The sequence below is a fragment of the Marmota flaviventris genome, chromosome 3 (genome assembly GCF_047511675.1).
Source record: "Marmota flaviventris isolate mMarFla1 chromosome 3, mMarFla1.hap1, whole genome shotgun sequence".
Lineage (NCBI taxonomy): Eukaryota > Metazoa > Chordata > Mammalia > Rodentia > Sciuridae > Marmota > Marmota flaviventris.
The window spans coordinates 165,264,004-165,278,339 of NC_092500.1; the positions used below are offsets into that span (position 1 = coordinate 165,264,004).

General features: G+C 55.4%; 1 protein-coding gene and 1 long non-coding RNA gene across 3 annotated transcripts; one reads left to right on the forward strand and one right to left on the reverse strand.

Annotated features, from left to right (window-relative positions):
- Nucleotides 1–432: 432 nt before the first annotated feature.
- Nucleotides 433–14,028, forward strand: Fhip2b (FHF complex subunit HOOK interacting protein 2B). 2 transcript variants are annotated; one of them, XM_071610561.1, is made up of 17 exons: nt 433–538; nt 4,419–4,497; nt 6,121–6,293; nt 7,714–7,818; nt 7,910–8,032; nt 8,228–8,473; nt 8,585–8,781; nt 9,064–9,172; nt 9,393–9,469; nt 9,842–10,031; nt 10,663–10,808; nt 10,912–11,043; nt 11,153–11,243; nt 11,409–11,552; nt 11,886–12,026; nt 12,203–12,303; nt 12,457–14,028. In XM_071610561.1, exons 1-17 carry the CDS (start codon nt 494–496, stop codon nt 12,593–12,595), a joined length of 2,238 nt encoding a protein of 745 aa, XP_071466662.1. In that variant the 5' UTR covers nt 433–493; the 3' UTR covers nt 12,596–14,028. The 2 variants fall into 2 exon arrangements, with proteins under 2 accessions (XP_071466662.1, XP_071466661.1); XM_071610560.1 differs by lacking the exon at nt 433–538 and adding an exon at nt 1,610–1,748.
- LOC114085723 (uncharacterized) lies at nt 7,418–8,752 on the reverse strand. Its single transcript, XR_011707184.1, has 2 exons — nt 8,663–8,752; nt 7,418–8,026 (listed from the first exon to the last, which is right to left on the reverse strand). It is a non-coding gene; the product is annotated as an uncharacterized lncRNA (long non-coding RNA).
- Nucleotides 14,029–14,336: the final 308 nt, after the last annotated feature.

Below are 14,336 nucleotides of genomic sequence, written 5' to 3' on the forward strand. Positions count from 1 at the left end.
TAGGGAACTATTTGACATTCTTTCTCTTCCTGCCACATTTTCTGAGTCTGGGTGTCCTTGGCCTTGCACTTCGGGCAGGACCAGCACGTCTCGGCCGCGCCATAGCCACAGGTGGCCGGGGCCACTCTGTGGGCGCCAAGTAGGGCGCACACCCTCAATTCAGAAGGAGTTCTAGCTCCTCATCAGGGGACATCCGATCCTCCCTAAAGGGCCCTTCTCAAGGCCAGGTCGCTGGCGGTCACCGGCTCCCCAGGACGCCCGGTGGCACGTCACGGCTGCGCACTGCGTGGCTCCGGCTGGCACCTGGCTTGCGGCACCGGACGCCCCCCCGCGCGGCGACCTCAGCGACCCGGGCCCGCCGGCCGCGCGCGTCCCCAGCCCGAGGGCCTGGCCGGGCCGGGGCGGGGCGCAGGGCCCGGCCCCGCCTCCGCCGCCCGGCGCCTCCTCCGCCAGCGCGCCGCCGCCGCCGCCCGGAGCCGGCCGGGCCGCCATCATGCTGAGCCGGCTCGGGGCGCTGCTGCAGGAGGCCGTGGGGGCGGTGAGCCGCGGGCCGGAGGGCGGGAGCGGGCCGGGGCGGCGGGCGGGCGCGGGCCCCTCGGGCAGGACCCCTCCGCGGCCCGGCCGCTCCCGGGCCTCCCGCCGGGTCGGCGCCTCCGCAGGCGCAGGGCTCCGGATCCTCCCCAGACCGCCCCACTTCCCTGACCCTGGCCGGGACTGCTTCCTGCCGTGCTGTCGCCCGCCACCGCTCTCCCCGCTCCCGACGCTGCGTCCCGGGGCGCTCCCACGTCACCACAGCTCCCTCCCCGACTCCCCCAAAGCCCCCTGCCCCGCCCCTGTCTGCTGCCCTCCTCTGGCCGATCCCCTCTGTCCCTCCCTCACCTGGGTCTGAAAAAACGCCCCTTCCCCTCTTCAGAGCCCCCACACAACTCCCAACACCCTGATGGCGGTCAGGCCGTGGGAAGTACAGGCCCTGAGTGACCAAGTGTCCAAGAAACAGTGCCCTCAAATAGCCCTCTGTGGGAGAAACCCGGTCTCCAGCACGCATCCCACACCACAGCCGAATTGACCCTGATCAAGGGAGGGGCCGACCAGCCGTGGGGGTCCCTGGGTGGCCTGGTGTGAAAGAATGTATTGGTTTTTCCCATTCTGTCAGTATGGGTGTTTTTTTTTTTTTTTTTTTTGGGACAGAGGGCAGGTTCCAGGCAGCCCCCGAGGGTTCACTTGATTCAGCAAGATAAAGTGCAGTTTAGATAGGGTGGGAGGTGAGCCCTCTCTTTAACGCAGCCTTGCTAAGAAGCTGTGAAGTTACTTCTTGTTCTCCTAATGGTGAGTTTAGTGTATCAAATTGTTCTAGGAGAAACATACTTGGGTTCCACCCCTCTCCCCCAGAACCTGCTCCTCTGTCAGCAGTCATGGTGACTCTACCTTGGCAGACTTGTTAGGAAAGTGAGAACCTTCTACACACACACCCCACCCCTCTTTTATGCTTCCCAGTCCCTCTCTGCATGAGACCCTGGGCCTGGTCACCCCATGGAGGAGAGGTTCCAAAGTGGCCTTTCCTTTCTTTCCTATCTGTGCCCAGTCTCCACAGCTGTCATTTTAGAAAGTGATCTGATCAACTAATTCCACCTGTGGGAAAAGGTCTGTCTACAAGGAGGAAGAAAGGGCAGGCCCACCTGTTCCTTAAAATGCAGGAAGATCAGGCATGGCACTGGAGATATTGGGAGCAGACAGATATTTTTAGGCAGGTAATCTCCCCACCACCACCATATGCAACATATAGATGGTCCTGGAAGTGTGACCCTGTGTGATCCACTGACATGGAGAATCCCTCTCCCACTTTACCCCTATGTTGGGGATCTAAGTCTTTCCCTGTGCTGAATGATTAAGTCACTGTGACCCTGGAAGAGTGCCCCTTCCTTCCTTCTCCTGACCAGCAAGAATAAGAATCATTTGGGTTCTTTCTAAAACTTTAATATTTCTAAAAAGAAACAGTTTGGGGCAAGTTCTTTGGTCTGGCATTATAGTAGCTAGTGACATTCAGGAGGACTGCAGCTTTCTCTCAACAGCTTATGCTGGATGGCCTGCCCTCTCTTGGGCTTTCTGGTTTTAACTGAGTATTCTTTTTGGTTGAAGCTCAGCTTAAGTTTTTGGGTTTTTTTTGTTTTTTTTTTTGAGACTGTGAATTAAATTTGATGGAGGTGAGACCCCATCACAGAACAGATAATTGTGTTCTTCAGGGGTTCGAGGGCTTCCCAAGGTGAGGAACTGTGGAGAGAGTGTTCTTGAGAGTTTACAGAGATGGGTAGTATATGAGGAGTATTCACTGAGGGCAGCACCCTCTGTGGCGGGCAGATGTAAAACCCAGAGCCTTGGGTCTAGGGGGCTCTCAGTTCAGCAGAGGTGACTTTGCAGTCCAGTGGCATCACATAGTAATAAGATGGAGTAGCTCATCGTGGAGTATTTGGAAGTCTGTGGGAGGTGACACTTCAAGAAGGGTCATGGTCCCTGTAGCCAACTGAAGGAAGACAAGATTGGGGCCAGGATGAGGAGTGCTTCAAGCTCTCCTTCCCAGTGTCCAGCTTTCTCCCCCTGAAGCTCTGGCTCCTACGCATCCTTCCTGCCTTTGCCTGCTCTCCTATAAGAGGCTGTCAAATGAATCTTCCTCAAACACTGCTTAGAAGGTGGCATTGACCTGCTCCTAGCTCCCTGCAAAATAATACCCGGACTTCTTGGGTTGGCCTTGAAAACCCCGCAAACTCACCAACCCTGTCCTTCCCCAGATGCACCTTGGAGTTCCTTCTGGAGGGAATGTCTTCCTTCTCAGTCGAAATCTGACCTCGTTCAAGCTTGAGTTCAGGTGTGGCCTCAGTAAAGCCTTCCCTGTTCTGGCCTGTTAGACGTGACCCCTCTTTGGGAGAGGCCCCTTTCTGTCTCTCCTGGAGCCTCATACTACTCCTTTGTAGTTTAGTTATTCATTGTGATTTTAGATCCTTTCTGTTTCTTGAGGACTGAGGCTTAGTCATTCTTGTGTTGTGGCAGCATCTAGCATGGCACTCTGCACCTACCAGGCTCTTAAAAGACACTGTGCAGTGACCTGACGAATGTGTGGCCAGCTCTGTGGAGCTGCATTCAGGCAGGAGTCCAGGACAGGGCTTTCTGGAGCTACCAGCCTTTTGCTGGGTCTTGCTGGGGGACCAAGGCGAGTGTAGAGGGACTCAAGGACCCCAGAGCATTGAGTGCCCTGGGCAAGAACCTAGAGGTTGAAAATGAGCACCTATGGGTAGGGACTATTTGACACGCATATTCCTCCTGCAAACATTCACTCTGCAACAAAAGAGGAATGGCCTTTTTTGGAGAAGTTTCCAGGGAAAGTGCTGATCACTGGGTCTGAGAACATGGAGATGGAGACAGCTTTCACAGAAGAGGAGAGCTGAGGGGCTTGCTCGGAACAGTGGCCCAACTCTCTCAGAAGGCAGGGGCCAAGGGTAATCAACTAGGGGTTAAGGGGTGCAGCCTGATGAAAGAAGGAAACCCATAGTAGGGCACTTCTTCTGTGTCTTGCTGATGTGCCCTGTCCAGCTGAATAGTCTGTCATGGTGGTTGAACACCGATTTTCTTTCTCTCTTTTTTAATATTTATTAGTTGTTTTAGTTATAGGTGTACACAGTATCTTTATTTTTTATTTGTATGTGGGGCTCAGGATCGAACCCAGTGCCTCAGGCATGCTAGGCAAACTCTCTACCTCTGAGCCACAACCCCAGCCCTGAACACCGATTTTCATAACTCTGATTGAAGGGACCTAAAGCCTTGTCTTTGCAGTGTTTCCCACTTTTTTGTGGGGGGATACTAGGGATTGAACTCAGGGGCACTCAACCACTGAGCCACATCCCCAGCCCTATTTTGTATTTTATTTAGAGACAGGGTCTCACTGAGCTGCTTAGCCCCTCGCTTTTGCTGAGGCTGGCTTTGAACTCAGCATCCTCCTGCCTCAGCCTCCTGAGCCGCTGGGATTACAAGCCACCGCCTCTGGCTCTCACTTTTTATCGTTGTACATGTTTTGGTTCCTGCCTGTGCCTGTCTTTAGCGTGACCAGGTTGTGTTGAAGTGCTGTCTGTTTCCCCATCAACATGCTTAGCTCTCCAGGACGGGGTGTGCTGGATAGGGACCTGTGGAAGGGAGGGGCAGTGGGGAATGGTGCCGGGAGGACCTTGGAAAGTGATGGAGACAGTGCTTGTGGGTCATGGAGAGATGTTCCTCTTCTCTTTGAAAGGCTAGAGTGGAGTGCCTCCTCCAGGGCCTCGTGCCCACCCGACTGGCACATCACAGGAGCGTGGGGTGTTTGTCCCTGGGAGAGCCGGTGGTGGAGCTCATGGTCATGGAGCCCCACTGAGGTTGTGGCTCTGCTCTCTCTGCAGCGGGAACCCAGCATCGACCTGCTACAGGCCTTCGTGGAGCACTGGAAGGGCGTCACACACTACTACATCGAGAGCACAGGTGGGGCCGCTTCTCCCCAGCCCGGGGGGCTCCTGGAGGAGGACTTGGTCAGAGGGTCACAGTGTAGCTGACATCCACTGCCAGAGTTGGGGCCAAGCCCGTGGAGACAGGGAACAGACAGAAGGGGATACAGAGCCCTGGTTGCCTATCTTTGTGGCGTGGTTGCAGACTGCATCCTCACCTTTTAGGAGAGGAGCTGTGTGTGGGATGAGCAGGGACACGGGGGTTGGGGATCTCGTTGGCCTGACTGCAGGGTGAAGGTGGCTTCACTTGCCTCAGCTTCCTGCTAGGTAGAACCTCCAGGCCTTTATCCCCCGAGTGCTTGTGCCTAGGGTTACTGGTGAAAAGAAATGGAACGCATTCCCCTTTCCCTGGGCCAACCTAGGGACATGTCCCTTGTAGAGATCTGGGACAGGAAGAGAACCAAAACCAAGGTCTGGCCTATGCCTGGGTCCTTTTCTTTAAGCTGACACCTTAGAGGGCCAAAGCCTTGGGTCATTTGGCCTCTAAGATCACTCACTGAGGGGCAGAATCTGATTGGTTGCTTTGTAGTCAACATGCCTGGATTGGTAGATGCAGAATGGTTGCCAGGTAACCAGATCCTGCATCCTTAGCTTTCCACCTCCCAGCGTTCAGACTGTGTGATTCCAGGCTACAGTGTTCCGAAAGCTTTTTTCCAGCCTGAACCAGCCCAAGAAATTACAAAGTGGCCTTTGGGCACTCTTATGACCCTCTGTTAGCTCAGGGTTCTCAGTGTCAGCACAGTTGACATTTGGACAGTATTGTTCTTGTAGAGGGGGAATGTTTTGTGCAGTTTTGTCTGTCGAGCAGCAGTTCTAGTCTCCACCTCCTGCCCCTCCATCATAACAACCATAACTGTCTTCAGACACTGACCCCCCCATACACACACACCCAGTTGGGAACCACCCCTTTACAGCTCTCTTAACAGATCTGCATCCAATTTTTAATTTCCAAAATGGTTCCTAGACCTGAGGCATCCTGAGAGGATGAGGTAGGCCACCTTGCCGAAGAACCTATGCCTTAGAGGAAAGCTAGGGGGTGCTCCAAGGCAAGTCCCAAAACTTTCTCTATAAGAACCCAGCACCCTGTGAGGCTGACTCCTGAGCCCCCACCAACCAGCTCCTCCATGATGGTGGAACAGGTTGGGGTGGTGTGCAGACTGATTTATGCTTTGTAAAAAAAACGGTACTGTCCTTTGTGAGTGGAAAAGGGGCATAAACAGGCCCCAGGAGGTTGTCACTCAGGAAGCTGCTAGAAATAGCCTTATATGTGACAGACCCCTAAGCCCTCAGCTGCTCACTGAAGCCCAGAGCAGACAGGCAGGCAGCTTCTAAAATGTCTGTGGGCCCATGATGTGTCCTTGTCTCGGATTTTGTAGGAAAATTACCCTGTGATAAAGTGCTGGGGCCATATCCTGGGCCTCATCCAAAAGGACTTTTAAAATATATGAACTGTAAACTTCCATTTCCTGATTGTCCCCAACCCCTTCCCTCATCTCCCAGGTGTGACCTCCCCCTTCCGGGTTCTGCAGGAGAGGGTACAGTTTTTAAGACAAGTGCCCACTTTCATCCCACTCACCCTTGCTTCCTAAATCTCAATTAGATGAAAACACCCCAGTCAAGAAAACAGATATTCCCTGGCGGTTGAGGCAGATGCTGGACATCCTGGTGTATGAGGAGCGGCAGCAGGTGGCGGCTGGCGAGGCAGGGCCCTGTCTAGAATACCTGCTGCAGCACAGGATCCTGGAGACCCTATGCACGCTGGGCAAGGCCGAGGTGGGTATGCCCAGGGAGCCTCCAGAAACTTCCACTCTAGCCAGCCCCTGGATTCCAGGCTTTTCTACCCTGTCCCACCCAGTACTCACACACACTAAGGGTGAGTGAGCCAAAAGGAAGGGGTTACTGTGGCTGTCTTACTTGGGACATCCCACCTCCTCCCAGGGACTCTTATTCTTTTTATGCTCATTCAGCAAAGATACACTGAACACCTGAGGTGTGCCGGGCTGTGTTCTAGACACAGCAGTGACAAGAAGAGAGGAATCCTCATGGGTGAGGGGCCGGATAACTGTGTACAGTTGGCCCTTGTTATCCTAGGGGGATTGGTTCCAGGACCCCACTCCATCTCCCCTTGAATACCAAATCAACGGATGCACAAGTCCCTTATTCTAGAAAGGGGTCCTGGATCCAGTGTCCCATGGATATACCAAGGGAGGACCATGTTTGCATATAACCTATATGTATCCTCTTGTACCTTTAAATTGTATCTGGCCAGGTGTGGTTGGTATACATGTGTAATCCCAGAGACTCTGGAGGCTGAGGCAGAAGTTTGAGGCCAGCCTGGACAACTTAGCAAGACCTTGCCTCAAAAAATAAATAAATAAATAAATAAATAAATAAATAAATAAAAAGGGCTGGGGTTGTAGCTCAGTGGTAGAGGACCCCTAGGTTCAATCCCCAGTACTGGAAAAAAAAAAGTCATCTTTAGATTACTTACAATGCCTAATACAAATTTAAGTGCTGGCTGGGCGCAGTGGCACATGCCTACAATCCTAGTGACTCAAGAGGCTGAGGCAGGAGGATTGAAAGTTCAAGGCAGGTCTGGGGTTGTGGCTCAGGCCCTGTGTTTGATCCTCAGCACCACATAAAAATAAATAAATAAAAATAAAATAGTATTTAAAAAAAAAAGTTCAAGGTCAGCTTCTGCAACTTAGCAAGGCCCTAAGTAACGTTAGCAAGACCCTGTCTCAAAAATAAATTGAAAGGTTTAGGGATGTGGCTCTGTGGTAAAGCTTCCCTGGGTTCAATCCCTGGTATCAGAATCAAAATAAATGCTATAAAATTAGTTGTTCTGCTGCATTGATTAGGGAATAATGACAAGAAAAATGTCTGTACATCTGCAGTATAGATGCAATGTGGGATTTTTGCATTTTAATAGTTTTGATCTAAGGTTGGAGGATGTGGAGGGCCAGCTGTAGTATGTTTGATAACTTCTCAGTTATGAGAAAACTAAGGCAGGAAAGGGGGTTGGAGCACAAGGAAGGCAGGTTTGAAACATCATGCAAGGGAAGGACACTTTGTGAGAAGGCAGGCTCTGAGCTATGATGATGAGGAAGTGAGCCCATGGTTTTCTGGGGAGTAGCGTTCTGGGCAGGTAGCTGTGGCCTCGACTGACAGGGCGCTCTGTTCCCACCCCCAGTACCCCCCAGGCATGCGGCAGCAGGTGTTCCAGTTCTTCAGCAAAGTCCTGGCCCAGGTGCAACACCCCCTGCTGCATTACCTCAGTGTCCACAGGCCTGTGCAGGTGAGGGGCCAGGAAGCCAAGGGGTATCTGGGTAGGAGGCCCTCCTTCCCCACCACCCTACACCCCTGTTTCTGCCCTGTTACCCTTCCAGAAACTTCTCCGACTTGGTGGGTCAGTCCCTGGATCCCTCACAGAAAAGGAGGAGGTGCAGTTCACCAGCGTCCTCTGCTCCAAGATCCAGCAGGATCCAGAGCTGCTCACCTACATCCTGGAAGTAAGCATTTCTGCAGAGAACGGGAAGGGGAAGACCTGGAACCCCGGGGGCAAGCCCCCTAAGCCCTTTGAGCAAGCAGGAGAGGTCACAGGCAGCTTCTCTGTGACTCCAGGCTGAGGCCCTGTCCCTGCACTCTTAAGGGAGGTCCCAGGGGAATGTTCTCCACTGTGACCTGGCATCCCTCCTTCTTTGCAGGGTAAAAAAATCATCAGTAGGAAGAAGGCACCCAGAGAGTCTACTGCCCTGTCCAAAGACTCAGCCTGCCACACGGACAAGGACCATTTCCACAGCAGTGCTCCTGACAAAGGATCCCAGCTGGATGGGGAGCACTGTGGGGCCCAGGCCTTGAACAGCCACCTGCCTGCTGAGACTGAGGGGCCAGATAGTGGGACCGGGGAGAGCACCCTGATCACCTCCCTACTTGGACTGTGCAAGAGCAAGGTGCTGGCCATAGAGATGACAAGGGTGGAGACAGGAAGGGGTGGGGTGAGTTGTTAGGAGGCGATCTGGGGTTCAGATGCATGTTCCTGATGTATGTCCCCATCCCCTTAGAAGAGTCGAGTGGCCCTGAAGGCCCAGGAGAACTTGCTGCTCCTGGTAAGTGTGGCCTCCCCAGCAGCTGCCACCTACCTGGTGCAGAGCAGCCCCTGTTGCATGGCCATCGCAGAGCACCTTTGCCAGCTGTACCGATCCCTGCCTGCCTTCCTCGACCCCGCAGACATCGCAGCTCTAGAGGGCATCAGCTGGAGGTAGGTCCTTGGCCAGGAAGGCCGCTGATTTCTCTGGTTTTCCACATGGGATGGGAGTCCCTGCTGGCCACCTTCTTCTTGAGGTTACAGAGAATCCCCAAGGGCTTTGTCAGCCTTCTGGAAGCTTCACTTTTGCAGTCTTGATCACAAGGCCTGCCGTAGAACTGGTCCCAACAATAGCGGCTCCAGAGGAGGAGGAGAGGGCCCACTCCCAGCTGTCCTTGGGGAAGATCTTGAAGTTTTTCTCTCGCCCTCCAGACTTCCCACCTTCCACTTCCCTAGGTTACCCAGTGCCCCATCCGATGAAGCATCCTTCCCTGGCAAGGAGGCCCTGGCTGCCTTCCTGGGCTGGTTTGATTACTGCGACCACCTTATCACAGAGGCACACGCGGTGAGCAGGGGCGGGCCCAGCCAGGGCGCTCTCCCGGCTTCCCTTACCATCCCATCTCGAGGACAGGTGGAGCAGTGACTTGGTTGCCCAGGGCCAGGAGCCAGCAGGGTCCCTGTGAGCCCAGCCCTTCTGTCTGATATGTGGGCACTGTGAAGACAGAGATTCCCAGGGAAATTGTGATGGGTATGAACACAGTGGAGACACGCTCTTTGGCACTCAGGTGGTTGCAGATACCTTGGCAAAGACTGTGGCTGAGAAGCTGTTTGTGGAGACTCTGCAGCCCCAGCTCCTGCATGTGTAAGTATCTGTCCGGTTTCCTGGGCCTTGGCCCTGCTCTGCATCATGCCCACCACACCAAGCCCCTTCCTGTCCCTTTAAGACTAGGTAACTCCTTGGCTAGAGTTGGGTCTGTGTACTTCACTGGTTAAAGTTTGCCAGGCCTGCCCCTGACGGCACATCACTCTGAGTTACATGGACTGAATGACAGCCTCCCACCCCAACTATATGACATCAGTAGGCACAAGGACATAACCCAGGACACATGAACCAAAGAAGTAAGGAGAGCAGCCGAGGGTTCTGCAGCACTGCTCCCATTCCCGCCCCCTGCCCCTGTGCTCTCTCCACCTAGCTCAGATCCCCCCGCCTGGCTAAGGTGCCCTCTGCCCATAGATCTGAGCAAAGCATCCTGACCTCCACCGCACTGCTGACGGCCATGCTGCGCCAGCTCCGCTCCCCCGTGCTGCTGCAGGAAGCTGTGGCCTTCCTCCTGGGCCCTGACCAGCAGCCTGCAGCCCTTGAGGACAACCCCCGCACCCTGTGTTCACACCTCATCAGACACTGCGACCACCTCTCCGACGAGGTAAGACAGAGGGACGCCTGACTCTGCTCACCCCCACCCTGCCAAGGGGGTCTCCTGAGCACTTCTTCCCATCTTCATTAGCTTGCCCAGGAGATTCTGCCTCTGAGGCCTTGAGCCCCTCAAAACAATGACAAGGTGATTGGCGGCTGAGCTGTTTTTGTTACCCAGTAATTTTCTGTGACAATATACTCTTCGTGTTGCTGTGTGTTACCGTAGTTTTCCCATTTACTTGGCTTGTTGGAGGCTTAAACCCTCTGTGATGTAGGGGAAGCTGATAGTCCCATTTTTAGATGGGGAAACTGAGGCAGTGGCCTTGCCTCTGATAGCACATCAAATAAGTAACAGAGCCTAGGGATGTAGCTTGGTGGTAGATTGCCTGCCTAACATGTTTGAGGCCCTGGGCTCGATTTCCAGCCCCACCCCACCCCCACCACACAAGGTCACAAAATGAGGACTGTACCCAGCTTTCCTGGTTCCTGGGCCACCCTCCATAAACTTCTCGCCCCAAAGCCTGCCATCTTAGCCCCTGGCCAACAGCAGTGACCCCTGCCTTAGAGGACTTTTCTTTATCTGGGCTAGCAGTTCCTAGACACTGAGGTGGGGGGCACCCTGCCATCCCCTCTTGCTCCAGATCAGCATCGCCACACTGAGGCTGTTCGAGGAGCTGCTCCAGAAGCCCCATGAGCAGGTCATCCGTGACCTGGTCTTGTGCAACCTCGACGGCCGTCTGTACGTGGCCCGGGGCTCACCGGAGCCCGAGAGTTATGAGGACACCCTGTAAGTACAACTGGGAGGCCGGGGGCTGCCCAGGACCCAGCTCAGCCCTCAGCACACCCACGAGCAGCCATTCATTGGTGCCGCCTGTGTGCTCTGGCTGCAGAGACCTGGAGGAAGACCCCTACTTCACCGACGACGGCTTCCTCGACTGCGGCTTTTCACCTTCTGCAAAACCTCGTACCGCTCCTCCCACGAGTGCCCCTGGCAAGACTGCAGTTACGGAGATCGTCAACAGGTGGGGAGCAGGTTAGGCAGTCGGAGCCTCTTGACCTGTGTTCTGTTTTGGGGTCCAGTGAGCAGGGGAGCCCAGGGAAGCACCTCCACACCTAGGCTCTGTCTCCCAGTTTCCTCTGCCTGGTGCCGGAGGAGGCCAAGACCTCAGCTTTCCTGGAGGAGACTGGCTATGACACGTATGTCCACGATGCCTACGGACTGGTAAGTGGCAACTCTGCAGTAAGTACCCCTCTTGTCCTTCCGAGACCTTGGGTTGACAAACTCCTTTGGTGTCCTGCCCAAGGGGCCCCAGGCCCATCCCTCCTGCATTGGGTCCCTCGGCTGGGCCCTTCAACTGTCCCCCAACTCTCCTCCTTTCTGCTTCAGTTCCAGGAGTGTAGCTCCCGCGTCGCCCCCTGGGGCTGGCCCCTGGGTCCTGCACCCCTGGACCTCCATGAGCCCGAACGGCCTTTCTTTGAGGGTCCCTTCCTCCAAGTGCTGTTTGACCGCATGGCCCGGATTTTGGATCAGGTAGCCAATAGGATTGGGCCCCAGAAGAACTGCAGGTTGGGTCCTCTGAGTCCTTCAAGAGAGCAGGGGCTAGCCACAGGGCTTGACGCCCATCTCTGGGTCTCCATCTCCATGGCCCCTCGCCTTTCCCCAGGCGGGAAGCCCATCTTGCTTCTGCTTCACACGCCCTAACATGCTTTGGCCCTCAGCCCCAGGGAATCCATGACACACACACATCACGTGAGCCTCCCACCCCCGCACACGTTCACACCAGCCAGGCGCCTTGCTGGGGGAGTGAAAAAATGCTCACCACCCCCTGCCAATCCTCAGTATTGTCCATCTCATTCCCTACAGCCATACAGCCTGAACCTGCAAGTGACCTCAGTCCTGTCCCGGCTCGCCCTCTTCCCCCACCCCCATATCCACGAGTACCTCCTGGATCCCTACATCAACCTGGCCCCTGGCTGCCGGAGCCTGTTCTCTGTGCTTGTTAGGGTAAGAATGTTGGGGAACAGGAAGGAAGGGATCAGGGAAGGGGGCTGGGGGCTGGACACTCTTGCCAGTCAGGGAGAGATAGGTCCCCCTGCTCACCCCTACGGCACAGCAGGGCCAGGGGAGCCTGCAGAAATATGTCTGGTTCCCATCTCAGTCCTCTCTGGTTCCCATTCTAGGTGATTGGAGACTTGATGCAAAGAATTCAGAGGGTACCCCAGTTCCCAGGCAAACTGCTCCTGGTACGCAAGCAACTGATGGGCCAGGTCCCTGGGGAGCAGTAAGTAACCGAGGGTAGTGGTGCCTCGGGGAGGTAGAAGGTTCCTCAGGTCGGGAGCGTGTCTGGCCACTGGGTCAAGCCTTGATATTAGGTTGCCATGCTAGGCACATGCCTCTGCCACCCAGCCATGTCCCCTGTGCCGTCTCCCCTCAGGCTGGACCACCAGATCCTCCTTCAGGGTGTGGTTGTACTTGAGGAGTTCTGCAAGGAGCTGGCTGCCATCGCTTTCGTCAAGTTTCCCCCACATGGTCCTCAGCTGAACCTCTCCCCACCCCCTGAAGGGCAAGTCTGAGCCAGGAGCATGACGGGCAGGTGAGGAGACTCCTGTCCAAACCTCTGCTCAGAAGCTGCCTCCTGCCTGGCTCCGCTGCCACTGCTCTCCTCTGGGTTGCGGGCCTCAGCTCCCAGGCCAACTCTGGGAGGCCTTGACCTGTTGACCACATGGGCCAGGGTTTCAGGGAGTGGGCTTCTGAAGTGCCAAGGAGCAAGAGAGAGAGATGGCTTCCCAGGCATCAGGGTCCTCGGGCCTTCTCGGAGAATGTGAGTGGTGGCCAGTGAGCGCCCAGACCCTGACCCTTCTGTGTTATGGGACTGTTCCCTCAGTGCTGTCCCTGTGTGGTCAAGGCCATGACCTGTGACAGATAACTCCATGGGCAACGGGGACTGAGCTCCTGGCTCCCAGGAACCCAAGCCAGAGAGATGGGGACCAGAAGCCCTGTCACGAGGCACCATGGAAGCTGCTGAAATTTGTCATTTTTTCTTGCCTTCTTGGCTTGAGCTGTGGAGAAGGGGCAGAGAAGGGGACTGTGGGGGATCCCCCTCTTCCTGCCCTGCCCTACTGGAGACTGTTGCAAAATTCCCAACTGCTTCATGGCACATGCCCAAAGCATGCTCCGCACCCAGGCGGGGGCAGCCACTAATGAGAACCCCAGAGCCGTGGCAGCCAGGGCAGGTGGGCGCCTTGGAGCTGGGGAGCCAGGTGCCAGTCCACACAGCTCCAGCTGCTTCCTCTCTGGCGCCTTCTGAACCCGTCTCAGCAGGTCCACAACACCTGGGCAGAGAGGTCAGTGACCAGGGGAGGCCATCCTTGCTCTCCAAAATCCAACTCCCGCTCAATGCTCCCAGTGGAACAGCTGGAGCACAGGACCTCAGGGTACAGATGGGCAGGACACCCCTGCCTCCAGACCCCCGAGGCCTGGTGGGGAGGGGCCGAGGCACAGGCAGTTGGTTCTGGTGTTCTTCTCCCTGTGTGCACTCCACGGCTGGGTCTGCTACCCCGCCCGGCCGAATCTGTCTCAACCTGCAGGAACACGGGCGTAGCCAGGCATTACCTCACAGCGGGACTGCAGTTGCTGGCTTCGCTCCTGGGCAAGGAGGAGCAAGCCAGAGCCCCTTTCGCTTCCTTTTCCTGCCCATGCCGCTTCTAGAAGCCTGGCACAGGTTGCCAAGAGGTGACATGAAAGAGGAGGGAACTCAGTGACCTCTACCTCTCCCGCATTCCTCCAGCGGGGGAGGACTCTTGCTGCTTGGAAGAATGCCGTGCATGTGTGCACAGGGTGTTGGTGTGGCAGGAGAGCAGACAGTGGCTGGATCGGGTCTGGACACAGATTCTTAAACTGTTCGAGGGTCTGAGAGTCCCGGGCCTCTAATCAATGCACTTTGGCATTTGCACGGTGTCTTCCCCCAGGTAGCACAGCAATAAACAGTGTGACTGCGTGGACTCGATGGCTGTGTTCTTCTTCAGCCTTCTCATCCCCTACCCGGGCTTCTCTGCTAATTTGGGCCCATCTTCCACCCCTAAGAAGACAGGTTCAGTTCCTTTTCCAGCACTGGCGCATAGGTGGGTGGTAAATGGAGACAGGCTCTGGCCGCGCAAATCCGATATTCCTCCACACCTGCCAGGAACTACTCTCTTGGCTGAGCCACACAACACTGTTTCTACTCAGCTCATCTACAACAGCCTGCCAGCCTGGGAGGGACCAGGAGGGGACAGGCCATGTGGGAGTATCTGGATGCAGGTCTCCTTTTCCTGG

Coding starts and splice junctions, on each gene's coding strand:
- Fhip2b (XM_071610560.1), top strand. CDS start 1,689: ATGCAGGAAGATCAGGCATGGCACTGGAGATATTGGGAGCAGACAGAT. Junction 7,819..7,909: donor GTGTCCACAGGCCTGTGCAG/GTGAGGGGCCAG, acceptor TTACCCTTCCAG/AAACTTCTCCGACTTGGTGG. Junction 8,033..8,227: donor TGCTCACCTACATCCTGGAA/GTAAGCATTTCT, acceptor CCTTCTTTGCAG/GGTAAAAAAATCATCAGTAG.